Here is a 2500-nt window from a genome sequence, read left to right as displayed (position 1 = left end):
TCTCTCTCTCTCTCTCTCTCTCTCTCTCTCTCTCTCTCTCTCTCTCTCTCTCTCTCTCTCTCTCTCTCTCTCTCAAGTGTTAGCTCATATATAAGTGTATATTCTTCACTACAAAATCTCTGTTTTGTGTTATATAAGCCGAATATTAGGTTGTTGACTAATACAGCTGGAGATGAATTTATGGCAGATTTCATAATCTAATTTTGTAACTTTGTAAATCTCTTGTGCTGTTGGTGTGCTGAGTTAACAGATCCCACAAATATTCTTACAAACACACACGCGCGCAGTCAGACACAGCTGATGGATATATAGATACAACTAGATTGATATATACGTTGTGAGGCAAATAGGTGTTTCATATATTTAAGATTTTTGTGTTATTTTACGATTTTCTTCCCAAATGAATATTATACTAATTATAAACCTTTTTCTCTTTCTTCCCCCTTCCAATTCCTCTCTCCTTCCCCCTCCCATTCTCAACTCCTCCATCTTCTCCCCTCCCTTCACCTCTCCACTCTTCTCCCTCCCCTTTTCCTTCCTTCCAACCCCTCCCCTTCCCCTCTCTTTCCTCCTCCCTTCCCCTCCCCTTCCACCCCTTCCCGTCTCCTCCTTCCCTCCTCCCTTCACCTTCTTCTTCCTCCCGTCCCACCCCTTTCCCCTCCCCTTCCCCTCCTCACCCCTTCCTCCTCCCCCTTCCCCTCCCTTCCAACCACCCTACCCCTTCTCCCTCCGCTTTCCCCCCCTTCCCCTCCCCTTCCACCCCTTCCCTCCTCCCTTCCCCTCCCACCCCTTGCCCTCTCTTCCCTCCTCCCTTTCCCTCCCTGCCAACCTTCCTTCCCCCTCTCTCCCCACCCCCACCCTCAACCAGACGTGATCCGGGAGCCCAGCTGCTACTACTCCTTCGAGGGGGAGACGGGGGTGCTCGAGTCCCCCAACTTCCCCAACCAGTATCCTCCAGGAAGGGAGTGTTGCTACGACATCGTCCGCCCCTCCCCGCGCCACTGTGGGGTCAAGCTCACGGGTAAGTGTTGGGGAGGGTGGAGGGAGGTGGGGGGGGAAGGGGTAGGGGAGGGAGAGGGAGGGGGGGGGGAAGGGGAGGGAGAGGGGAGGAAGTGGTGTGCGGGGAGGGAATAGGGGGAGAGATGTAGGGGAAGGAGGGGAGGAAATGGAGGGAGGTCGCAGGGGAAGGAAAGGGAAGAAGGAGGGAGGAAGTGGAGGGAGAGGGATAGGGGATGTGAGAGGAGAGTGGGGGAGAGGAGAGGAGAGGAGGTGGTGTGCGGGGAGGGAATAGAGAGGAGAGGATGTAGGGAAGGAAGGAGGAGAGAGAGGAGTGGGGGAGGAGAGGAACATAGAGGGGAAGAAGGAGGGGAAGGGAAGTGGTGTAAGGGGAGGGAATATGGGATGGAGGGTGTGGGGGGAGAGGGAGGTGGGGAGGAGAGGTGTAAGGGAAGAAGAAGGAGGAAGGGAAGTGGTGTGGCGGGGAGGGAATAGGGGATGGAGGGGGTGGGAGGGAGGGAGGGTTGGGTGAGGGGGGACGATGAGGGTGGGGAAGATTTGGGAGTGGTGGAAGGAGAGGGTGTAGGAGGAATAAGGCAGGAGTGGGAGGAGGGGATAGTGGAGCGGGTGTAAGAGGGAAGGGGGGGGGGAGTAGGAAAGGATGTTGGAGTTAAACAGGATGAGGGAGAGTGTGGCGAGAGGACAGATATGGGAAAGGTACAAAGGGAAGGAGTTTGGAAAAGGGAAAGAGAGGGAGAGAATGAAGGGGTGGGTGTGAGGGAGGAGGGGAAGGAAGGGAGGAAGAGGACATGGATAGGAGAAAGGGAGGTGGGGGAAAGATTGGGCTTTGGGTAGGGGAAAGGGAGGGTTAGAAGGGAGAGTACGTGTCTGTACAGGATAGAGAAGAGTTAGAAGAAGTAAAGAGATAGGGGAAGGTAAGAAGGTGAATGTGGGTAGGTGATGGGGAGGTGGGGAGGGGGTAGGGAGGGAGTGAGAAGGAAGGGATATGGGAGTCTGTGGGTAAAGAGGGAGGGAAAGGGAGGGAGGTGAGGGTGCTGGTAAAGGGGTCCCAGAGGGGGAAAGGGAGGGGGGTCCGGTGGGGTTGGGGGTGGGAGAGGGAGAAGGTTAGGGGGAATATTTTTTTATTTCTAATTTTTTTAGGAGATTGCAATATCTTAACTAAATTGTTATTTCTAGAAAACATAACTATTTGGATACGAACAAATGCATAGGTAAAGTATTATAACAATAACCTTTGAAACAAGAAATGATTGCATATATCCGTTGATCAAACAATTATATAATTTACCACAATTGTTTATAATAACTTTATTATAGACGCATCAATGACGATAAAATCTCAATTACTATCTTACTGTTATTACAGACGTATCAGACAGGACTAAAACGACTAACAGCGAGAGACGACCTTACGACACAAGGTAACAGAGGCGAAAATGCCACATCGACAACGCACAGAACGAGAGGACCTCCCAGGCTGATA

The 2500-nt window shown here is 51.9% G+C and overlaps 1 protein-coding gene across 2 annotated transcripts in view; it reads left to right on the top strand.

The window, feature by feature from the left end:
• LOC113809224 (protein SpAN) overlaps positions 1 to 2500 on the top strand; it is a 122207-nt gene that overhangs the window by 107687 nt on the left and 12020 nt on the right. For both annotated transcript variants that reach the window (XM_070117942.1, XM_070117941.1), the window contains one exon: positions 869 to 1021. In XM_070117942.1, coding sequence (XP_069974043.1) covers positions 869 to 1021 — 153 coding nt within the window. The remainder of the gene's footprint in view (positions 1 to 868; positions 1022 to 2500) is intronic.

The sequence above is a fragment of the Penaeus vannamei genome, chromosome 41 (genome assembly GCF_042767895.1).
Source record: "Penaeus vannamei isolate JL-2024 chromosome 41, ASM4276789v1, whole genome shotgun sequence".
Lineage (NCBI taxonomy): Eukaryota > Metazoa > Arthropoda > Malacostraca > Decapoda > Penaeidae > Penaeus > Penaeus vannamei.
Note: the sequence above shows the minus strand (reverse complement) of the source record. Positions and strands in the feature narration are given on the sequence as shown.